Source organism: Hylaeus anthracinus, unplaced genomic scaffold (genome assembly GCF_026225885.1).
Source record: "Hylaeus anthracinus isolate JK02 unplaced genomic scaffold, UHH_iyHylAnth1.0_haploid 5, whole genome shotgun sequence".
Classification (NCBI taxonomy): Eukaryota; Metazoa; Arthropoda; class Insecta; order Hymenoptera; family Colletidae; genus Hylaeus; species Hylaeus anthracinus.
In genome coordinates, this window is record NW_026535322.1 from 347,869 (window position 1) to 370,657 (window position 22,789).

A 22,789-nucleotide genomic window follows, 5' to 3' on the forward strand; every position below is an offset into this window, starting at 1 on the left:
GGAAATAAAGGGATATATATATACATATATATACCATTAAATGGAGGTGTCTAGGTGTCAGAAGGTGTGTTAGAAAGTGGTAGGAGGTGTTAGGTGTGTTCGGGAATAGATCATTAATGATTGCACGTTATCTACTTTCCGCCCGAAGTCGACCATCTCTGTAAATTAATCAGTTGTCGATAGCTGCTCTATATTATACGTTGTGTATGATAATAGTAGCAGACGATACTGGAAGATACATCAGCAAATGTCAAAAAATATGCAAAATTGATGCTTACCGATAAATTAAAGACAATCGCTACAAAGGCTGCAAAGTAGTATCTATTTAAGAAAATTTACAAGTAGATATGATAGATAATCTTGCTGCCAAGTTATGTTTGCTTTTGCCAGAAAAAGCACAATCAGGTAACTATAGCGATTTTATAATTTTTTTTGAAATGTAAATAGTAACAGACACCTATGAAATCGTGTAGCACGTGTACTTTGTACGCAATATGAATAGAATTGTCATTTTTTAAAGTAAAACTCCAATTTCTAGGGGAACAATGGAAATTGTTAGGTCAGGAGAAAGATGGATCTCTGTTAGTTGGTTGGGTAGAGGAAACAATCGAAAACAATATATTTGCGTCGTATACTGTTGTAGGCCGTTACGACCGGATTAATGATAAATTACAAGTGGGTTCAACATCTAAATACATTGATCACTTCTAATGGAATTTGTCAAATTAAAATAATAAATTATGATATAGGTGTTGCACCAATTCTCAAAAGTATTGAATATCGTACAAGCATCGATAAATCAAAGTCATACTGTTTTTGGATATGTGGCTAAACAGAAAGTTTCCTTGGATACAAATTCAGTAGTTGAAGAATCTGACGATAGTATATCGACAGGTGCAGAAATGTACGATGCATACATAATTGAATTACAAGAAAAAGGTGTAAAAATTCATAACTTAGATACAAAGAGATCCAAACAAGTGCGTATTCAGTTTTTATACAGAGAAAAAGAAGATGGGCACTTGGATAAATTTTTGTTAATGATACATCAAGAATGTGAGAAATTATGCAAGTTATCGTTAAAAAATGTTTTATTATTTATTATAAACTAATTTATTCTATCATCCAGGTATCCTAATATATACCATATCATTTGATACAACTGAATCAGATTTTTGGCCAATACAAGAGTTAAAATCCGAACCGTTGGTAAAAACATTTATGTGGGCTCAATGGGACATGATAAATCAAGTATTATATCATATACATCATCGACGAATTCCAGTAAGTTTAGTTTCCGAAGCTGACGACGATAAGCAAAATAAATCCATTCGAACTAATCCTACGCTCAGTGGTCTCCAGTTTCACGACGATTTACCGCATGAGACAGTGGTGAATACATTATTTGGTTTATTTTAATTCAATATAACGACTTTTTTTACATAGATATGTTATTATATGCTTCAAACTGCTGTTTGTTTTTTTTCTAGTTGAACATACCACTAAATCTACCTCAATTATCAACTTCGTCCAACTGTGGAACTTACGAAGACGATGTTATACCTTTAAGAGTTCACGATTGTTCCTTAGATCTCATTGTGGTATCCGACTCTAAAGGAATGGTGTGTGTTTGTCACCATTATTTATATCGTCCAGTAAAACCACAGCAGCATGTACTTAACTCGTTGACCGAATCTAACACGGTGCATTTTGCATATTCCGTAACGCTTCTTCATCACAGTTGTGTAATTCATTGTGTTATACCAGGCATACCGTGGTCGCGCGCTAAACTCATACGACCGACATTTGCGATCTATGAACATCATCACATGATTGTTCTCGTGCAAGGTTTATTTACTCATCTTCTCGAAATTGGAACCAATCACGAACCGTGCTGTCATATATTATGTGGTCCATTGACTACAATTCCATCACGCTCTTCTTATCTGATACCACTGCTTGAATTAGAAAATAATAACAAAGGAAGTAAAAAAAAATATGATCCAACTTCCTTAGAAGGGAGCAATGCATCTCCTCATTCAAATACGAACATACTAACAATAGATTTACCTACCTTGGACTTAGTGCAATTAAAAATTACCTCAGATTTCCTCGCTGAAGTGTTTCGTAAAGAAACATCAACGGAAGTACGTCTAGGAATATTACATTATTTTCTATGCCATAGAAATGATGTGGATATTATTTCGGAATTAGTATGTACGATCGCAGAAAAGCCGAGGTCGTTGGAAATTGTACGGTACATGCAAGAAGTTCTTATAGGCGGATCGTATGCTCTGGTACAAAAGAATTTGCTAGCAGATGCAATACCTCTGCTGTCGTTAATACCCGTTACAACTATCGAAGAATATACCAGTTTTGAGATTAAAGTGAATGATTTAAGTATAACATTGAGTCACGAGAAGCTTTGGAACACATCGGTTATGTTACTTTCGCCACAACAAAGATTAATTCCTTATCGTAGCGACTTGTGGACTAGATTGTGGGATCAACTTGGTAGAAATAATGAAGACAAAACGAGATTTAAACCAAGCAAAATTGCAGAAAAATTGTTAGTTTCTTTAGCATGCTATCAACCGGAAGCGCTATCTAGATCCAGCACTCCGATGTCTCCAAGCGGAGGGTAACAAAATTTTTCATAATTTAAATGAATATCCTACAAACCCATCCATTTAGGAACATTTATAATATGTATTAATGTTTTAGATTGGTTGTAGCCACAGTATCGCTCGGAGATTTAACAGGTGGTCGCGGTAATAAATTATTAGACTCGAGTTTGCCATTTAACGAGATGGAGAGCTGCACAGCCTCAAAGCAGGAACACATTGTGTCGGTAAATTTAAGGGAATTATCTATGTATTTGTTGAAGCACGGTACGCAGACATCGATGACGCATATCCAAGGATCGTGTACCCCTCTGCATGTTCACGCTATGGCGACAAGATATGTTGCCGCACAGTTAGAAACGTCGCGAGCTCTTTGTCAAATGCTATGTCGAGCTGCAACTGTAGACCCGCGAATCGAACAAGAACGTGGCTTTATTTTGGTGTAAGTCTCTTCATTTTTTTTTCCTTCTCGTTTAATATACAATACAAACATATCGTATCTTCAGGGATCAACTAGACGAAGCAAGACGATGGTTATTATTTATATTATTGGAGCGCTATAGGTGTTCAATAGAAAGTATAGCATTCCCGGCACCACAAGGATTTACATCGTTTTTCACTTACCTTGGATACAGGACTCTAAAGTATTCAATGTTCTTGCAATATGTACAACGATCGGTATTCGAATTGCAAGTGGACGTCAGCAAAATTATTATGGCTGGTGCAGTTTCTATCTTTAAATTTCAATGTATTTGCTTGCGTTTATAATATATAATACCCATGTAATGTTCTCTCTCCTTTTAGATATTAGCGATACGAAAGAAAACGCTATTCGTAAATTAACTTTGTTATCTTTGCTACCGAGATCACGAGCCAAGAGACTTCTAAATCAGTGGTTGCATCCAGTGAGTTTCATGATACGAGCACGTGAACATGCCGCTAACATTTTATGCGGTGAAATATGTCAGAATCGTGGTAGAACATCGCAGCACAAAAATCATCACAACGGTAATGAAAAATAACAAACGATAACAAACCCCTAGCACGATATTTTATAAAATAAAGTCTTTGTAGGTTTGGCTGCATTTCCTTCTGCGGATCGATTATCTCCGCTAGATACATTCCTCGATCTACTTACAGCAAAAGGTATAAATCTAGAACTTGTATAATTGCGTAACTTGTTTTAATCGTAAAATATCCTTAATTTTTGCAGCTAGTCTAACCGAATTAGATTTCGGTCTACTTATAGAAGCTACAGTGACGTCTACCGAAGACTTTTTATAGGTAAATTTATTGCGATTAATGTAAACTATAAGGAACTGCAATAATTATTTATAAATTTCTTTTATAATCAAAGACAGTAGTGCAAAATAATGTTTCAGATGTGAGAAGTGCCATTAAGTATAAATGTGATTTTAGTTGTACTTTATAAACTTCCATGTGTTCCTTTTCTTGAAAATTATACATATATGATAAGTTTGTATATACATGCTCACGACATAACTTGCATTTTATACAACTAAATGATTTAAGTGCAAAGTAGTATTATTGTTTCAGAGCTTAAAATAAATAAGTATTTCAACATATAATTTTAAATGTAAACATTGTTAATACGTATGTCAAAGTATAATATAATCATTTAAATGTTTCAAAACCACTTATACTTTTTAATTACATTTATAATACTTATTCGACTCCATTTAAGGACTGATTAATTCGTGATATTACAATTTACGACATATTTTATGGTAACTATATTTTTGTTTAATTGAACTTGAATTTTTATTATTACGTTATTATATAGTTTTATATTATGTGATGTTATACATTGACTTATATCAATCTTAATTAGGAGTAATTTTGATAAGTTTATATGCAATGTATATGTTATGTAACTTGTATACTTTAAACAGTTTTTAAATTATACTGCAATGTAAACTGAGTTATTTAAAATTGTTAATTCTGTAGAACTATAAAATGTATCAAAATGAAAATTTTAATGTATGTATTAATCAAGATTGATGACGCGAACTTTAAAAACTTGTATCATGCTTTATCTTCATGGTATTGTATCGATAAGAAAATTACATATCAAAAGATATGTACAAAAGTATTAATTATCTTTGTGTAGAACAGAATATAAATGTTTCAAAAACAGTTCTGGCTTTTTCATATTTTTTTGTAAGAAGATAAAAACTTCACTGTAAATGAAATAAATAGCATTTATTATACATGGTAAGCAGTAACTTGGATTAATTTGATTATATACCTGAATCTATCCAGGGAATTGCAGAGAGTAACTTGGAGTAACTCTCTGGTAAAATGGTACTGTTTTGGTTGTGGTTGTGGTTGTGATTGTGATCAGATGGTTTTGTATAGTCAATTAGTCACATTAAATATAATCAAAGTGTATAGTATAACGAACATTCACTCTACTCTTTTTAAGTTGAACGGACAATATCATTGGATATAACCACAGCCGAGTCGGCTGTGACATAACATACCATGCTATACCATATCAGTTTTTAAGTTGTATGAGCACTGCCCAAACGATTTAAATCTGAATCTATTCGATAGATTACTAGTCCGTTTACTGGTTTACTGGTTAAACTGTACTCGAAAAGAAAGAATAAATCACCGGGCCAATACCAACGATTGTTTCATTATAATTTTAAAATTAAATGGAAAGCCAACATATATACAATATATTCACCCATTGAAGCCCCCTCTCTCTTCACCTGTAAGTACTACTAGCGCTAGCAGAATAACATCGTCAGCGGTCAGCCATTGTCGTGAGATGTGAAGATTTTTCTGAACGTGATATATTCGCTACAAAAGCCGATCAATTGTTAATCATTAAATTTGAAATTGTTTACGGTAAGATGCATACGATTCCGGAATTAGGTACAAGTGTACCGGCATTCCTTGCCAAGCTTTGGAAGCTGGTAGAAGATCCCGAAACTGACGACCTTATTTGTTGGTCCCCTGTAAGTACTTCTTATTTTATTGTTTGCTTGCTTTCTCTTGATGTCTCACGTTAATTATTTGAAAAATTCTAACACTGGGATCGACTGTTCGCTTTCATGACAACGATAAGTTCACTGTTAACGTGAGACGAGTAATCGACTCAAACGTAAGCAAAACGTTGACCTCCGCGTACAAATTTTAACATACACAACCTATATTTTACATATAACCGATGTTGGTGTAATTTATTCCGTACTTAGTTTCGCCATTATATGTATGCATATATGTGTCTATATACAACGCATTATTACAACTATAAATTCTCTTTTTTCGTTGAATATCAAGTTTTTGACTATAGATGATAGACAAGTTTCGCCATATATAGCTAAACAAATTTTTTTTAAAATTTGTAGTAGTCGATAACAGTCTAAAGTAACGTTTTAATACTTTATTTCTCGCAATAAAACTATTTGTTCCAAAAAGATCATATGAATTATAAATTCTGTAATGTACATCTTAACAGTTGCTATATGCATTTGTTTATTTTAGAATGGTAGGAGTTTTTTCATTAGAAATCAGGCACAATTTGCCAGAGAATTGTTACCTCATTATTATAAACACAATAACATGGCCAGCTTTGTTCGTCAGTTGAATATGTGTAAGTAACAGTGTATACATAGAACTAGATAAATATTGTATCGATAAAATAAATATGTTTCTGTTTTATTGAATACACGCAAACATTTCAGATGGTTTTCACAAGAAGGTTTCCGTTGAATTAGGTGGTTTGAAGTGTGACAAAGATGAAATGGAATTTGCACATCAATTCTTTTGCAAAGGACATCCATATCTTGTAGAACATATTAAAAGAAAAGTAAGTAATGTTTCGTTTTGAAAAAATGGTTTCTGGTAACATTAGTAAATTATGTTGATACATACGATATGTATTGTTTCTTTCAACATTGTTCCATTGTGATTTATTTAGATTGCATCTAGCAAAGGACAAGATCCAACGCTCACACCTATGAAACCTGAATTAATGAATAAAATGCTGACAGAAGTGAGGAGTATGAGAGGTCGGCAAGAACATTTAGATTCTAGATTAGGAGCTATGAAAAGAGAAAATGAAGCATTATGGAGAGAACTTGCAATGCTTAGGCAAAAACATATGAAACAACAGCAAATTGTTAATAAACTAATACATTTCTTGGTCACTTTAGTGCAACCTTCGAGAGGCAGTGGCCTCTCTGTTAAAAGAAGGTATCCATTAATGATCGATGACTCTAACCGTCAACGTAATAAACAATCTAAATTATCAAAGGTAATTACAACTATCTCTTAATAATTATTTTATACAGCTTATCTAATTATTCCATATAACTGTATGTTTTTATTTTCAGTCACAGCCATCACCTACAGGACCTGTGATTCATGAACTCGATGCATCTGAACCAGATTTAGATTCAGAATATATCGTTGCAGAGTATGTTAATACCAAAGTTACAAAACTTTTAATTCCTTCTATCTGAATTTATTTAGCATAGATTGTATGAAACGCCTAAATAATACGTAAATATCTCCTTTGCTTTTAGAATGCTAGAAGGACATCAAAGTCCAGCTATTCAAAGTCCAGAGCATAACAGTGCATCGATAATAGATGATAATAATATGGAAACTGTACATTTAGTCGATGATTCGGTCCAATTACAGAATGAAATGCAATTGGTCAACCAGCAAGAGATCGATACAAGGAAAAAACGTGGTTGTAAGGGTAAAAAGAAGTAAGTTGAACTAAATTATTATGGGGTGCAATTCTAGTAATAAATTTGCTAATTAAACGAGGCGATGTCTATAACTGAGTCATGTACAATCTTTCAATTTTGAAATTATAATGAGATGGAGTTTTGCATGATGAATACAACAAAATTCCAATACCAGTTACTCTACAAATAAGTGTTTTTACGTTTTCATTTGTGTTTGCCTTTCATTCAAGTTAGAAAACTGATCATCCGGACAAGTTATAATGAAATTTCTTTGTACATTCCAATATACTTTTTCATGCATGGAATGTAGTAAATAATTTACATAACGCAATTAAAAATACAGGGGGCATAAATTTGTATTGAATCGTATACTACAATGGTATCGTTTAGATATATACTAAAATTAAATTGCACACACATACAGGGATGTATCTTAACATGTGAGACTCACTTTACTGTTCGACTAAGACCAAACAAACAATGGAAAAAGTTCAATATTTATATGTATACAGTAAGAACTGTTAATGTAGAAAAATGACTATAAGTCGGACACAATGTTTTAGTAGAGTAGCTGTTCGTATGAATTTTTTTCATTGCTGTTACGTCTTTAATCGGCCATTAAGTAGATCCTACATGTTATGGTACGCTATATTATAACCTGATAATGTCTACACTAAACAGAAAACAAGGGAATTTTACATAATCAACTTTTTCATATCTCTCATGACATTACTTAGTTTTCAATGACACTCATATCATCGCAATTTAAATATTACCAGGAGGAAAAACAAGGTGCCTGTCAAAATTTTGATCCCATCGATGAAGAATGGAGAACAACCGAGGTTAACATTTTTCTCTTGTCGTCATTTGGTGTTGGTGTTCATACTACTTTAAAAATTACTTTAGTTGATATCGCAATTTTGCTTAGTTTCATTTCTTTTTGCATGAACATTCAGCAATATTGCGATACTACTTATTTCTGTTAGAAACTTTCTCGATCTAAACCATTGATACTAAGATGATTTTCTTAGAGTTAAATTTTGTCAGTTGTAATACTGCTACATTGATAACTCTTCTTTCGGTAGTTTATTATTTTCATGAGAGAAGTTTTGTTAATCCTTGGTTAATTTGCATTTGATTTAAATGTTAGTTATTATTCGATTCTTTTATTTCTTACGCAATTCCTTCATTAATTCATATCATTAATAACATTATTTTATAATTCATGCTTCGCTTACTATATATGTTGACATGTTAATTATTATTATAGGACAAATATTAATTTATTTAAATGTCAAACTGTATTTCTGTGGTTAGATCTAATACAATGTAAATATATGTGCATCGGATGGTTAATCTAATTTAGATAGGATACATTATATACACATTGTATGGTCAGGTTTATTCCACGCATGTTCACGTAGCGATTTATCAAATTTACTCATACCCTTTGTATCGTTATTAACAGATGTGTATGTTATATTTGATGAATGTGTGATACGTTATTAATATATATATTTTGTACAATGATCGCATACCTTTTTCGTTTACAAAATATTAAATATTAATTCCATTTAATTTCATATTCTAAATTCTTATTTACCGAAGGAGCTAAGAAAAATAGTATACATTTTTTGCAAAAAGAAAATGATCGTTACGCATTGACTTTCTTACTTCTAATGCACATATGTCTTACACATTGCATTACTTTCCTCTAACATTATTCTTTTCCTTTTTGTTTTTATAGCTTATTTATAAACAAATTGTATTGATGTCTTAGAAAATAATATTGTAATAAGAATAATTTTACAATATATTTAGAAGCATGTTCTTGTATAATGCTTTGAATATTTCTATGTATGCTCTTGCAATACTTCCATCGATCAGAATTGTAGTTAAGAATGTATTCTAAGGCAGATTATGACTTTTGAAGTAAATAAGATCTATTACGAGCAGATTATGGCTACAAAAATTTAACTCTAGATAACGAAGATTGGCAACTGCTTGTTTCACTATTTTAGGGAAGAAACACATGTATTTGAAATTCCACTGGAAGAATCACCGGTGACTGTTACTTTATTGGAAAATAAATTAGTTCCTACGCCTGTACCTATATCAAGTGTGCGTAGCTCAAAGCTCAAAGCTATGGCAGCTAATATAAACAAAGCAGTTGATGCAGAGAAAGAGTTCAATTTGGAGAATTCTGCGGACATAGAAGAAGATTCTCAAGAGACTAATTCTGACTTGGTGAAACTCGAAGACATTTTAATAGGTTCAGAAATTATTAACGACGAAAATGCCAAGGACAATGAGAACATAGAGTATAATGAAAATAATAGTAACTCTGAATCAGGGAGAAATGATAATAACATTGATCACGTTAACGAAGCTTTTAGTAATGTTAAAAAAGATAGTCAAAGAGTTTCAAAAAAAAATTGTGCTCAAAAAGTTTTGGAGGAAGAAAAATTCAATACCAATGGAGAAGGCACAAGCACAGATTTATCTTTGAGTTGTATCAATCCCTCTGGCATATCTGACACTACTTACAGGTTAGGATCAACGTAAGTTCAACATACACATCATGGGTAAAGAATGTTGAATGCAGTGAATTCCACTTATCTGTAATGGAAATCCTTAATCAGAAGATAGAGGTGGGAGCCAACTAATTTTTCTATTTTTAATACAATTTGATAGATTTTGAATGAAGCTTATTAATGAGTTATACAATTTACTGATAATAATGTGTGACATTTTTTTGTCAAATCTCAATCATTGCCTTTGATCTAGGAATTTCATGGTATTTCATAGAATTTGAAAAGTAATGACTCTTTGGTATCATCTTTTTCATAGTATCAAAATGGCATATCATTTTTTAATGATACTCAACTGTCAACTGATTTTAACAGGAATTTTGTTTAATCTAAAATCTTGTTTCACTTTAAGTTCACCTACAAAATTAATTCATGGGAAGAGAAATGATCATTTAGTTTAACAGAACTACTAACTCTAAATGCATTTGTTAATTATTATAATGAATCAGTATTGTATCTTCAAAAGTATCATTCATATAAAGTTATCAATATTCACACATGGTGAATTAAATTAACTTTTCTATTTTAAAAACGAAGAAAATATGTCACCCATATCTGCTATTGCTATCGTTCAAGACAAATAGAAGGATTGTACTTTTCAGAATAAGCCTTGACAATGCTTTTCTAATTCGTTTATAATGATATCCATAAAATTGTGTGAAATCATAGTTAATTTAAGTATAATGATCTATCTTGAATAATTGTCTCTAGGGAAGAAATGGATAATCATCTTGAATCAATGCAGACAGATTTGGATAATCTTCGTGAAATTCTACGTGGCGAGGGTTACAGTATCGATGCAAACACGCTTCTCGGAGTAAGTATTTAACTTTTAAAGTACTTATAAATTTCAAGCACAAAGCATCAAAGTAGCCTATAAACTGATGTTTGATAAATTTCTTAACTTGTGTTTACGAAACCAAAATGATATTTGAGACGACTGTAGAAAGTATAACATCAGATTATGTATTTGCTAAATAAACATCGTAAAACATTTCATTTATCTTGTAAGTAAAATAATACGGAGCATATGTATTTGCTTATAGTTAATCGAAGAGGTATGCAACATGCAATAAAGTGCTCCATCTACAAAGATCATTCATCTTTAAAGTTTTCCGCCCTCAAAGCGTTAAGCAGTGTTTATAAAAAGTTTTCTTTCATTACTTTATATATATATATATATAAAAAGAGACTAATATATATACATATATTAGTACACATATATTAGTCTATATATATATATATATACATATATATTTACAGTTATTTGGTGCAGACGATCCAATGTCATTTGGTATGCCTGTTAATCCAGAGCTGAATCCACATTCTGAGAAAGAAGATGACGATCACACTAATGGTAAAACTTGTAATTGTTTGTTTCTAGTCAAATCCATTATCCTCTTAATGATTGCGAAAATCGATTTCAGTTACTTTTCATAGTGACATACATGCAAAAGTAAAATGAATTTTGTCTTCTTCTTTTGAGCGAGTCATAAAGTCATATAGTCTTTTCGGAGTTACAGAAAACATTAATGGGAATGGCGGAGAACTTATGGCGTATAATCCAACACAAAACTTACTAGATTTCGACGATGACATGATGTTCTTGGATGGTACTTCGCCTGGTGCAACAGCTGATGCAACTGCAAACAATCTTTACGAATCTGATCCTCTAGATTTGGATGATAACAAAGCTTCGCTTCTTGAATCCTTAACAAATGATGTAAACACTTCGTAAAGTCTCATTCCTCTGGTGAGTCGCTTGATCTCATTTAAATTGAATAAGTAATGAGTTTTCATATAATAACGATATAAACGAAAAGAAAAGAGATTATTTTGTACATTAATGTGGAATCTTTACATTGTTTTGTTAATCCATATGATTATTATCGGTTTGTGTTACAATCTGATATCTTTCATATAGTTGGTCACTTAACGCATCTTCAGATTGAAGATTACATTTTCCTGTCGAGATTGTTCTGTCTGACAGGTCCAGTCTTTATTCCAAAAGAAATTGTCTCAGGGCAGATTTTTTTGCAGGTTCAGATCACTGTTACATCCACTGTTGCTTTGGTTTCAGTATGTTTTATTCTCAATGGATCATCATGAGCATGCTCTCGTTTTCTCTGTCGGTGTATTTCGATGAGCAAATAAGCAACGAGCTTGCATAATGTACAAAACAAAGGGTACCTAATTACTAGAGGAGAATGCAGTCTCGATATAAGTGGTCAATTCAATGATCTCGTCGGTTTAGGGAGGACACTGTGGCTAAAAACTACCAGCGCATAAAATCCTCTGGATTTGCTGCTATTACAGACTGATAAAATTCAATTGCCACAATAACTTTTTTTACGTAATTTATGATTTCATTGTGTTTTAATCTATGTATACCATGTCGATATGAAACAATATGAAATAAGAAAATTATTTATTCGCACTTTAAAAATTCAATCAAGCGTAAACAAATCATTTTGATTTTAATATAACATTGGAACACGTTATAGTGACTAACATTGATAGTACAATGTAAAACTTTGAAGTTCCTGCGTGTGTAATCTCAAAGATTTATCTTATCTATTAATCATGTTCACACTGTATATCTATCAATAATCCAGAAATTACAAAATTATACCAGAACAGATTGAACATTTTGTTCGTATTTTGTATGAGTGATACATAGCATTGATAGAATCATTTGTTATTTGTAACTTGATGATCTTATTATTTATGAGATTTTAGTGCAACCTTGTTTACGCGTCTCGTCTATGTAAATAGCTTTAAAAAGTATATACGAAATTCGTATTTTTTGTACTAACCTCATCTGCAATAGAAGTGTCGCGTACGTGAACATCTAATGTCCTGGTTCATTAAAGAATTGTACGGATAAAGTTGAACTTTAGACGCTATTTTGTATTTTTATACTTTTAAGATAAACGAATTCATGTACCTGTCTCGACTTTTTGATACATTGTAAAGCTATTATCGGCTTATAAAACGTTTATTTCTCTTCTTTGTTAATAATTATTCAATAAGGTTGTTATGAAATTGTATCAACTTATATTAAATAATGTCATGATTTTATTAAGACGTAAAAAGTTTAAGATAAATAAGAAATGCATAAGTATGCAAATATTTAAGTTGACTGATGCGTATTTAAAATGGTATACATTTTATTTCCTGTGTTAGGAAATGCATATCTGAGATATGCTTAATGTGATTTGTTTATCGTACGTGTCCGTAAATATGAAAGAAAATTATAATATATTTATTGCGTTTTGAAACGATGTTGATGAAAGAATTATATTTATGCAAACATATGTTTATGAATGCTCTTAATAAATGTTCACATATATATATATATATACATACATATAATCCATATGTATGTATGTATATGTATTAGTAGATGAGATTTTCATTTATTTACTAGTTTATTTGGTCCACAAATTATAATCCCAAACTTAATAACAATTGTCAAAAAGTACGAACATATACTCTTTTTAAAGATGTTTTATAAATAATAGAGTGAACAAATTCGAAGTTATTCTTTCATATCTAAAAGAATTCTTCATACTATAAAAAACAGTATTTAAATTATGAATAGACTTTCTGTGCTTGTAGTAACACAATTGATTATATATTTTTTCAGCTAATTAGCGACTTAAAAATATTCTGTATCAGACTGATCTACTTAAAGAAATTGTATAATAAATGTGTTAAGAGTTAATTTAGCAAAATCTATGGATGGATCATTGATATGTTTCATTGCAGTCGAAAGTAAATAAGGTATTTAATTTCAGTAACTATTTACATGTAAACAAAGAAATGAACAATTTTTATCATTTCACCTTTTGCAATATATTTGATATTCTTCTGAGCATGCAGAGGATTTCTTAATTTAAGGAAAATAGATCTTTGACTAAGGAGACTCGCAAGAAGTTCTTTCACGATAAGCGATTGATGCTATCTCAGATTTGTGCTTTATGATTCACACACATATATGTATACATATATAATTATTTTTTTATTTTAGCTTTGGAAGAAAAACTGCTGGATTTTTAATTACCTCGTTGGTAATACCTTTCGTTTTAATAATTAACTGTATGATGCAGCGAACCCTGTGACAAATATATAGCGTGCAGAGAAAAGTAACAATTGAAATACGCACAGAGGTTTACTTAAATTCCCTTGAAGGAGAAAGTACAACATAAAAGTACCAAATGTGTACTCTAGATTGGAAGAGATATTAATTTTTCACATGATTAAACTACGTGTTAAACGTATTTCTGTCTCTTGCAAAAATAGCCTAATGAGAACGTATTGAAGGAATAATTCCTGTTCTCATTGATTTGTACATAAGCTATGCAGAAGATTGTCGCGCCGATAAAGAATCCTGCTGTCAGGATATTTAGCAAACATGTCCGTCAACAGAACAGTAACATTTTTTTATATAGTGTGTGTAGAGCACAGTATTAACAAGTGAATATTATACGATGCGGCGCATATGAATATATATATATATATAACGTTTTCTTTGATTACTTTATGTATACATATATATGTATATACATACAATAGTTGGAACATTGTGTTGGAAATCAAAATTTGTTTAACATATCATTATACTTTTCGTATCTATTGTTTCACTGTGGTATAAGGATAATTGAAGCAAAAGTGATAGTACAAGATAAGATTTCAGTGTTCTCGTTCAAACACTATCACTACTTTAGTGTTATGTGAAAGATTCTATTACTTCCAATAAGTGAATTTTTCGTATTTGATCTTCTAAAGATTGCTTCTTTTAGTAAAATTGTTAACACATTAAAGACTCCATGTAAAGTTATTAAGGTATTGTCGATACTTATAATGAATTTTGTAAATGAATCAGACAGTTATTATTAAATAGTCGTTATAGTAATGTAAAATAGAGATTCAAGTGTATTAATTTGAAATGGAAAGATGATACAAATTTAATCTATGTGTATTTGATGGCTATTATAGAGAGTTAATATTAATTGATTAATACTAGTAAAACTAAATATTCAATAGACTATTTAGATTATAAAAATATTTAATTGTACATTTACTTTGTAAATAGATTCAATTAGCAAAAAACAAAGTTTAACGTTTTTTTTTTTTTTCATTTTTGTTTTAGTTACAAATTCAGTATTCTTTTGACAAACTATTTTTCAGCATCGGATAGTTAACAGTTACAATGGTTGACTTCCTGTTTTGTTAAACACTGAAATCTTGGTCTTGAACCTCTAACAAGTAAATTGAGAATTTAAGTTTGTGTTTACCAGTAGATAATGTAATCAGAATGGTACTGCGTATCTTTATTACATTAATATGTTATTTTAATTTAGTAATAAGTAAGTTTTTTTATAATCATTTGTCAAGAGAAAGTTTATACTACATTAAAAATTCATAGGAAAACGTAACATATATTATGTAATTCCATATGCAGTAAAGTGTTAACCATATCTTTCTTATGTATTTTACTTTTTTCCATTTTCAAATTAATTTCAAGTACATTTTACAGTTTTGTAGATAGAATCCACAGTTAGGTTATTTATGTATGTGTCATACACGATACGAAGTTTTCAGAGATCCTCTTTCTTCTGAATATTATAAAAAAATTGTTATTGATCTTCTATGAACTATTTCTTATACCAATAGGTATAAAAGAATAATACAATTTGCAAAAGTTTAATACAGAAAATTGAAAGCCACTCAATTTTCAAATATTTAAATTGCTCCAAATTCATAATTTCTAGAAAATCTTACGGAACTTAGTCTTAACGAATTTTTATTATATCTATGTAATGTTATTTTTAATTCATAGGGGATCAAACTATATATTGTATTAAAAACAAAAATCAAAATATGTATCCTGTACAAAGATGTAGTTGATGCTACGCTATTTGTACGTGTCAGATTTTGTGATATATTAAAAATTTTGTACAAAAGGATAAACTCCAACAGATAACTAAAATTTTAACTAAATTTTAAATATTGGACGCAATAAAACTAGCTCTAAAATCGTAAAACAACTTGTAAGTAATATTTTTATCAGTCACTTCTTCCTTATGTTTAAATAAGTGAGGAATATTTTATCATTTGAATAATATTTTTGGCTAATTTATTGCACGTAATCAAACTCACATTATCACTCGATGTTTTATAAATATACTTAATCAATTACTTTTTTAGTTTACGTATTAAATAGTAATGAATAAATATTTTATTAAATTGCTTGATTTTTTAATTTGTTCTTATAAATAACTTCAGCAAAGCATTGTTATACACATTTAAACTCTGATCTTTCTATATAAATAATTATAAATATTTTTACATAAATATTTTTAAGAGCACAATCTGTTTTGTTATTTATATAGTTCTATGTACAATTTTCTTGTATATAATGTTAAATATCGATATTTTTGATGCAAAAAGTTTGTGAAAAAATCTATGTTTGCTTCACGTCTTTTCCAATACTTTGTGGTCTTTAAATTAAATATGATTACAAAGTATTGAACCAAACTATTAGTTCATTTTAAAGGATATCAAATATTATTCAATTATATAGGAATATTTAAGTTAATATAATTTTCTGGGGAAATAGATACTCGTAAATCGCAATCTCACGTTTCCCATTTTGTTCGTTGAATAAAATCTAACAAAAATATGATATTTATGGTCGTCATTAAGTAATAGTTTAATTTTCTCTTACCCTGTCTTTAAAATGTGAAAGGAAATATTGAAGTCGTCTCTATGGTAAAGAAGGTAATGACGGTAAAGGTGGAGCAGGTGGAGGAGGTATTTCGTTTTCTGGAGAGACAATATCATCTATGTGTTTGATCCAATCGACGTATAGATGTGTCAAACTCTCGACCCCAGCTACTGTCATACCTAGACAGTAACGGGTATCGAGATAATGAAGACTCTTGCAATACAATCTGATAGAGTCAAGGGTATGATCTGTGAGTTGCGAACACCCCTGTAATAAAAGAACAGATAAAATTATATTAATAATTATTCATTTCTATTTCTTGGAAGAATTACCTGTATAAGAAGCCGCTTTAATCTGTGCAGTCTCTGTGCCAGATAAGATATTCCTATATCTGATACATTATGACACTGGTTGAGATTTAAATCTTCGATTGCTGGATTGTTCTTAGATAAGTAATCCAGCCCTATGTGCGTTACCTTTAATAACGTAAAATGGTACGTAAAGATTTTGGTACGGCTTTCCCATATAGTTCAAATAGATCTGTAGTTACCTGTTGGCATTGGCTTAAATTTAAGATTCTTAATTCTGGAAAAGCAAATGCATGCTTTAAACTAACATCGGTGATTTTATTACAACCAGAGAGGTCGAGTTCGCGAAGATATTTGAGTCTAATCAACGAAAATCCAGAAAATGTTTTCAAGTTCAAAGGTCTAGATACGTTTTCGCAGAGTTTCATGACTTTCCACTTTCGATTAGCATCGCGCACTATTTCTTCTTCTGCCCTCGAACGTAAACTAATTCTTAGTTTAGTTTCTGTAACTTCTGGTTCATGTACAATCTCAATATTTTCGACAGTTTCATGGTTACCAGCACCCATACCCGTTAAGCCAGCATCGCTGACCTTATCGCAATGGTTTATTTTTAGTGTTTGCAAATGTACAAGCTCCTTGAATATCATCTATAAAAGATAAACCTACTTTTATATGCATGAGCATCATCACTGAAAAAATATATGATTTACACGATCAGCGTAGAATCTATCGACGGACCAATTTTTTAATTCTAGTTCAAATGGCATTCTTTGTACATTATATTAAATCTTTGTAATATCAAAGCTTAGCATAACGCGTGTAAAGTTATTTTTACGCACCTGTATTGTTTTGTCTGTAACGCCATTAAAACAATAACCAAGTTCGAGCAACTTTAAATTAGGGAAACACCTGGATATGCGTTCGATTGATTCTTCATGAAGATGTAATGCATTTGCAGAGAACATTTGCAAGTTCTTTTTTTGTATGATATTTTCCATATCGTAATCATCAAGGCATCTAAAATTGAAATTTTCCGAATCGATCTTTTCTTTTACATTACGAGTAGTAGTATTACTACTGGTATCTGTATCACATCTCGAACAAAGCCCATGGGTAATACAATTTTTGGTGAGTTGTTCAACTTCCGAGATGTCAAGTTCTCTCAAGTTCCTGAGTAATCGAATATATTGTACACCTATATCGGTAACTGCACGGCACCTTTTTATTTTGAGTGTTTCTAACATTGTCAAATTTTTACATATACGAAGTAGACTAGCATCCGTAATACGCACGCAAAAACTAATATCAAGGACTTTTAAACAAGTTTGATATTGTGTAAGACCTTTGATTCCATCGATAGTCAACTGATAACATCCTTGTAGTATTAAAGATTCGAGTTTTAAATTCTGTAGAGCTGACAAAGTGGCCAAAGTAGTTCCATCGATCGAGGTATAGCCGAAATTCAAGTGTTTCAACTTGTATGCTTGTTGTTTGAGGTAATGCAACGCGTTCAGAAAAGTTAAGACCGAATTTGAAGCATCTGGTAACGTTATCCTGTTTTGAGGATAAAATTTTTTGTATAATCCACTGTGGAAAGATATTTGACAGCCTATAAGGCTTAAGGATTCTAAATTCGAGCAAATAGCAACTAATCTGTTGAAAAGTGCATCGCTCAAATATCGATTATAACCAAGACTAAGTTCTCGTAGATTTTGAAATGTTTCAGAGAGCTCCTTTATGTCGTTTTCGTCTTCCAAAAGTCTGCCAGACATTAAACATTCTCTGCATCCATCGATACGTAATACTCTTAAAGAGTGACAGCACTTTAGAATGTTTACAAGTGCCTTCTCGCTTAAATCGCAACACAACTAAAAATTAATATACACAGATTTGTAAAAAAGTATTTTTTTTCTTGAGTTAGGTTTCTCTACAAAAACGATATCTCGTACCAGTACAAGACTCTTCATATGTAGTCCGTAACGATCCCACACTGGCATACTTCTTTTAAGTTCCACTTCTCTAAAAATAAAATGATAGAAGGGCCGTGTAGAATGCTGTAATACATCCATTATTTGATTCAAATTATCTGCACGCGACCGACCAAAAACTAATGCTTCTTGATCTACAAATTTCATAGCGAGCGATGCCTCTCTCCATGTCTGATTGATTAGTCTTGCGGACATTCGATCGGATGTAGATAGGTACGATAGTATATGTATAATTATCTAAAAAGAAAATATATAGTGTCTATAAAAATGGAAAGCGAACAGACAGAGCGTTATATCGTTTAAAAAATTCGTAATAACCTTTGCAGATAAATGTTTTGCTCGTAATTTAATTGATATAACCTCTGATTTGTACAACGAGAAACAAAATTAAGGAACAAAATAATTCAAGCAAAGAATGACAGGGGTAATACGAGCGATCGAAAAAAAGAAGGAAAGAAAGACTTACATCTATGGGTAAATGAAGACCTTCCGGATCTGGCATGTTGCATATACGAACGTTATCGAATGTTGTCGAACGTTATCGCTATACCATTGGCATAATAAAATAACGCTACGACAATGGTTCGTTACGTTGACAAGTACAACTATCCAGAAATCCAGATTTTAATCGGTGGATCGTGGTGAAACGTCAGTGTACGAGATTCAGACGATTCAGACCATCGCTCATAATCAGCTGTGTACTGTGTATTCGACTGTGTATACATACATACATATATACATACATACATACATACATAGTTGCTTTTATGAGAGTCACGTGCTTCGCGCGCATACCAAATGACACAATGCCTTGAATGTCAAACGCCAACTAACCAGATAAATAATTACAAATACGAGAAAATCGAAATATCGAAATGTCGAATACGATTCAATCTGTATTTTATTTCTCTCTTATAATCATATACCACCAGTTTATTATGTCTGCATTCAATTATTATCCTTGCTGAAAAGAAACAAATTTTATTCAGCCATCAAAATCAAAGGATATTATATCTGTTCAATATAAAATTCGACGCGGGAAACATATTACTTGGATATCACTTTATACATTTATATTGGTTCGTTCTATAGAAAATAATAATTGCTATCGTACGTTTCACACGAGTCTCGCGTTACGTCACGATTGATATATCGAGACAACGATCAGAAATATGGATTTAATGGCTTACGTTCCTCATTTCTCGGAAGCGCCAAATGTCGAAGTAAGTTTGCTGTTGGAGATATAATAATTATTAAATGGTACAACGGAAATTTATTCGGCTCTTGTATCGCATAGTATGCACCGATTATTCAGCATATTTGCCAGCAGCCGACAGAACAAGACGAGTTGGAAAATCATATAAAAGGGAATTCTGTTGGACCTAAATTGCAACGGTGGTTCATGCGACAACGTATCTTGTCCCGGAAGCATCCGTTAACGCGTTGGTGGCTGAAAAGCACGTCTACAGTCAATTACGAGATCTCGAGACACATCAAATCGTATCCTTATATGATACATCCTTTTAGTTCGTTCAGGTTAATTGCAATTTATGATTGTTTATCCTATAAAACGTATACGTACATACATACAACGGTGGGTTTAATTGTGAGATCAAATCTAGTGGCTTCGAATCTGTGACGTCAGATTCTTGATTGATTTTCAAATACAACGATTATGTTTCGATTCTGATATAGGATCGTTTGGGAATCGTTAATGACTGTGTTCACCTTCGTGGGCCTTCTGATAATACCAGTTTCCATCACGTTTCATTTCGAAAATCATGATAACTGGCATATAATCAACGACATGATGAACATTGTATTCCTGTGCGATATAGTGATGTGGTTTTTTACTGGCTACTATGATTATCGGACAAAAGTCATAGTCCTTGATCCCAGGATAGTGGCACTGTATGTTAATGGCTTGATCGTTCTCATACTTGGGATGCGCGATAGTTCAATTCACTTGTTACCGCTTCGTTGTCATTAATATTATAGACAGAACTAAATAACCTTTAGACCAGGTTATTTAGCAACTTTGCGCGATCGTTTAATATAATAGTTAAACATTGACTTAACGCGTGCAATTCTTCTAAATTTTTTAATGTTTTTTCTTTTATATTTTCAACTATACGTAACGAGCCGCTATTGCGTCTAACACCGCCTGCACGCATCAACGCTGACCCTAATCGGCCTTATATCCATACAGAAAATATTTGAAAAACTACTTCCTGATAGACTTCATGACCGTGCTACCCATAGGATTCATCGATCTCATTATTCCGAATTCGACGTGGTACTGCACCACTCTCAATATGTTGAAGATCTTACGGATTCGCAATATTATTGTTTATTCTCGCAGACTTCATAACGTTAGTTTGTTACGACGGCAATTTATAACGAGAGATCGATTGCCATACTATCGCGGCTATGCGTAATTTCAGGTGTACCGAATGAGCTTTCAACAGTACAAAATTCTAGAAACATTCTCCGTCATCGTAGTATGTGTTCACTGGGCCGGTTGCTTGGAATATTATGTTCCAATGTCCGTTAATCACCTGGGCACCTTAAGCAATGAGTTTAGTACCTGTACCCAGACTCTATTCAAACGCAGCTTTGCGTCTAAATGTTACAATCTGTATTTGTATTCAGTTCTTGGATCAGATCGTCGTATTTTCGGAACAAGAAAACAAAAGTGAAAAGATACCTGGTATGCCTGAATCGTGCCGTCACTTCGTTGGTACGTTCCGCGCATTATTTAGACGTGAAAACGCCAGAGGACATAATATTGAACTTGATATTGACGGTCGTCGGGTTCCTTGGTTTCATGTATTTATTAAGTAAGCAAAGCCGAACTACAAACATTTCCTCCGAGTTCCCGGAACAACCTGCAATCATTATTCCTCTTTTTTTTAGCCCAATTCTCTCATTTGATGACGACGTTTCACATAACTATCAAGCGGCATCTGAAGATCATACAACAGTTACAGGAGTATATGCGATGCAAAGAATTGCCACACTCGTTGCAACGTCGCTTACTGATATTTTATCATTACCGAAACAGGAAGGGCTTCGAACGAGATGCAAAAATTATAAACCAAGTTTCTCCCTACTTGCGCGAGGTCCCTTAAACGTTTACCGATCTAATAGGTTCTCAAATGTTTCGGTGGGTCGTTAAAATCTAATAAGACACAACGAAGCTTTCTTTTTCTAGGAACTCATTTTACATAATTATCTGAGGCTGATCAGCACCGTGGAATTGTTCAAGCATCTACCGGAAACGGTGGTGTCCCAGTTGGTCAGCGAGTTACGCTCCGAAATCTTTATGACTGGTGATGAGATCGTTAAAGCTGGTACACTTGGCGAATCCCTCTACTTCATCGCTTGCGGTACTGTGGCGGTGTACACTTCTACAGGAAAAGAAGTAACGTTAATCGCATCGACGATTGTGTTTCTCTTTTCGACGAGATTCCTACAATTTCAAGGTATGTCATTTGGAGGATGGAACTTACTTCGGGGAAATGGCACTAGTGATGGAAAGCGACCACAGGATAGCGACCGTGATCGCGGTAGAAACTTGCGAAGTCAACGTTTTGGATCGTAATGACTTTAGGCGACACATATCTCCGTATCCAGACCTATTGAATCGTTTGCAAAACGTAGCCCTCGAGCACCTGGAAAAGAGTCTTGCCCTCGGAGACGCGTACAATCTGGACACACCAACTGGTCCTCGGTATATTAACATAAGTAGCATACAGAGCAGTAGGAAAGATGTGCCGTCGCATCAAACGGAACGCTAAATTCGTCTTGAT

General features: G+C 32.3%; 4 protein-coding genes across 15 annotated transcripts; 3 read left to right on the forward strand and 1 right to left on the reverse strand.

The window, feature by feature from the left end:
- Positions 1 to 56: 56 nt before the first annotated feature.
- On the forward strand, positions 57 to 4,019 carry LOC128895663 (protein pigeon). Its single transcript, XM_054158438.1, has 10 exons — positions 57 to 405; positions 539 to 675; positions 750 to 1,056; positions 1,130 to 1,392; positions 1,491 to 2,641; positions 2,725 to 3,066; positions 3,131 to 3,345; positions 3,429 to 3,632; positions 3,699 to 3,770; positions 3,838 to 4,019. The coding sequence occupies exons 1-10, from the start codon at positions 348 to 350 to the stop codon at positions 3,906 to 3,908; spliced, it is 2,820 nt and encodes a 939-aa protein (XP_054014413.1). The 5' UTR covers positions 57 to 347; the 3' UTR covers positions 3,909 to 4,019.
- Positions 4,020 to 5,362: 1,343 nt separating this feature from the next.
- Positions 5,363 to 14,461, forward strand: LOC128895665 (heat shock factor protein-like). Of its 10 annotated transcripts, XR_008461843.1 has the most exons (13): positions 5,363 to 5,611; positions 6,141 to 6,249; positions 6,341 to 6,465; positions 6,577 to 6,912; positions 6,992 to 7,074; positions 7,184 to 7,372; positions 8,134 to 8,196; positions 9,376 to 9,915; positions 10,657 to 10,762; positions 11,209 to 11,302; positions 11,469 to 11,698; positions 11,986 to 13,731; positions 13,979 to 14,461. XR_008461843.1 is itself a non-coding variant. In XM_054158441.1 (12 exons), the coding sequence occupies exons 1-11, from the start codon at positions 5,507 to 5,509 to the stop codon at positions 11,681 to 11,683; spliced, it is 1,965 nt and encodes a 654-aa protein (XP_054014416.1). In that variant the 5' UTR covers positions 5,363 to 5,506; the 3' UTR covers positions 11,684 to 11,698; positions 11,986 to 14,461. The 10 variants fall into 10 exon arrangements, 9 of the variants coding, with proteins under 9 accessions (XP_054014416.1, XP_054014418.1, XP_054014419.1 ...); XM_054158441.1 differs by having other exon boundaries at positions 11,986 to 14,461; XM_054158443.1 differs by having other exon boundaries at positions 12,026 to 14,461.
- On the reverse strand, positions 10,891 to 19,584 carry LOC128895664 (F-box/LRR-repeat protein 20). Of its 3 annotated transcripts, XR_008461842.1 has the most exons (9): positions 19,444 to 19,584; positions 18,939 to 19,214; positions 17,829 to 18,857; positions 17,229 to 17,636; positions 17,011 to 17,154; positions 16,679 to 16,945; positions 11,526 to 11,655; positions 11,195 to 11,272; positions 10,891 to 11,031 (listed from the first exon to the last, which is right to left on the reverse strand). XR_008461842.1 is itself a non-coding variant. In XM_054158440.1 (7 exons), exons 3-7 carry the CDS (start codon positions 18,984 to 18,986, stop codon positions 16,718 to 16,720), a joined length of 1,857 nt encoding a protein of 618 aa, XP_054014415.1. In that variant the 5' UTR covers positions 18,987 to 19,008; positions 19,091 to 19,214; positions 19,444 to 19,462; the 3' UTR covers positions 16,255 to 16,717. The 3 variants fall into 3 exon arrangements, 2 of the variants coding, with proteins under 2 accessions (XP_054014415.1, XP_054014414.1); XM_054158440.1 differs by lacking the exons at positions 10,891 to 11,031; positions 11,195 to 11,272; positions 11,526 to 11,655 and having other exon boundaries at positions 16,255 to 16,945; positions 18,939 to 19,008; positions 19,091 to 19,214; positions 19,444 to 19,462; XM_054158439.1 differs by lacking the exons at positions 10,891 to 11,031; positions 11,195 to 11,272; positions 11,526 to 11,655 and having other exon boundaries at positions 16,255 to 16,945.
- Positions 19,585 to 20,149: 565 nt separating this feature from the next.
- On the forward strand, positions 20,150 to 22,777 carry LOC128895674 (potassium/sodium hyperpolarization-activated cyclic nucleotide-gated channel 1-like). The gene is made up of 9 exons (XM_054158462.1): positions 20,150 to 20,200; positions 20,275 to 20,513; positions 20,673 to 20,888; positions 21,187 to 21,349; positions 21,422 to 21,555; positions 21,630 to 21,817; positions 21,894 to 22,099; positions 22,192 to 22,401; positions 22,463 to 22,777. The coding sequence occupies exons 1-9, from the start codon at positions 20,150 to 20,152 to the stop codon at positions 22,775 to 22,777; spliced, it is 1,722 nt and encodes a 573-aa protein (XP_054014437.1).
- Positions 22,778 to 22,789: the final 12 nt, after the last annotated feature.